Source organism: Histoplasma capsulatum, genomic scaffold (genome assembly GCF_000149585.1).
Source record: "Histoplasma capsulatum NAm1 scaffold_2 genomic scaffold, whole genome shotgun sequence".
In the NCBI taxonomy this organism is placed as follows: domain Eukaryota; kingdom Fungi; phylum Ascomycota; class Eurotiomycetes; order Onygenales; family Ajellomycetaceae; genus Histoplasma; species Histoplasma mississippiense.
This window is the reverse complement of record NW_001813981.1, coordinates 2,416,380-2,417,604: the sequence shown is the minus strand read 5'-3', so window position 1 is coordinate 2,417,604 and position 1,225 is coordinate 2,416,380. Positions and strand designations below refer to the sequence as shown.

The following is a 1,225-nucleotide window of genomic DNA, read 5'->3' as shown; positions in this document are numbered from 1 at the left end:
GTCAGCATGCACCAAAACTTTGCAAAACAATGGATTGAAAGCGGTATTTATATCGGAGTTCCGGGAAGGGGGAATGGGGTGGCATACATATGGCGCTCTTGGGCGGGAGTTGCGGGAGTGCCGATTTGGCATGGGGAAAAGCAGTGGCTAGTTTGGATCGCAGATCGTCAAATTGGGAGTATCTGTGGATTTTTAGTCTATCTTATAACAGTGGGCATATTTCATACGCAACGCATGTGCTGTACATGTATGTACATGGGAGTTGAGAAGGATTGTATTGTATGTACAGTACATACCTCATCCGAACCACCACGAGACCACCCTATGTGTCCCCATAGAAAGATTAGCTCATGAAAAGACACCCGAAAAAACATTGAAGAAGAAAACTAAATAGAGGACAGGAAGACACAAACCTCCAACGTCTGAATCTTACAAATCCACACAACATATGCCCCAATCCCAGACCTCCCCCCCTTCACAACAATATAATCCTCGATCAACACGCTGCGCGCCCAAAGGCCCTGGCTCGTCTCGCTGGCTGGGTCCTCCGTGTGGTCTTCCAGGCGTATAAGTGACCTGCGCTGTGCCGTGGCGGTTTCTAGTGACGTCTGCGATGCCAGGGATACGCTCCTATGGTGCCGCCAATAAGGGGGGGTTACGCCTGATATAGCCGTTGACATTGATGGAGCTATCCATGGCGGTGGTTCCTCATCCGAATGTGGTGATTGTTCCACTGCTGCTCCTGATGCCACGGCCGCTGAGGTGATGTTATAATCGTTGTTTTCAGAGATTGTGGTGGAGGCCGCCGTTGTGGGATTGGTAGAGAAATTACGCGGAGAAATCGTGGTGTGATTGAAAAGAGAGACGGGGACAGATTTTTGCCGCTCTTTTTGGTTATGTAGAGGTTGCTGCATGTGAGGTGGCTGTGCCTCCTCATTCGCCGGCTCCATCCATTTGACAGGTGGCGAGCAAGCAAGGACTACGGTAGAAGGAGCTTTTTGGCTTGTGTTTAGGATGTGGTGCAGACGAAAGATGCGACTTTTTGGAAGGAATAGCGGGTCCCGATGAGCTCAACTGAGCTACGCTTCCTCGGAAGTGGGTAGAAGGAGAGGGTTAGGTGCGTTGGTAAATCCGGTAAAGTAAAAGAAATATGTTCAAAAACTGTGTGCCTGCGAAATGATCATCAGCATAATCTAGCTCACAAAGGCAGTGAAGCTTGTACGCC

General features: G+C 49.5%; 1 protein-coding gene across 1 annotated transcript in view; it reads right to left on the bottom strand.

Annotated features, from left to right (window-relative positions):
* HCAG_02792 (predicted protein) overlaps nt 1-1,225 on the bottom strand; it is a gene marked incomplete at both ends in the record, with an annotated part of 1,857 nt that overhangs the window by 232 nt on the left and 400 nt on the right. The window contains 3 exons of the mRNA XM_001542571.1: nt 88-182; nt 297-322; nt 414-1,038. Of these exons, the coding sequence (XP_001542621.1) occupies nt 88-182; nt 297-322; nt 414-1,038 (746 nt within the window). The remainder of the gene's footprint in view (nt 1-87; nt 183-296; nt 323-413; nt 1,039-1,225) is intronic.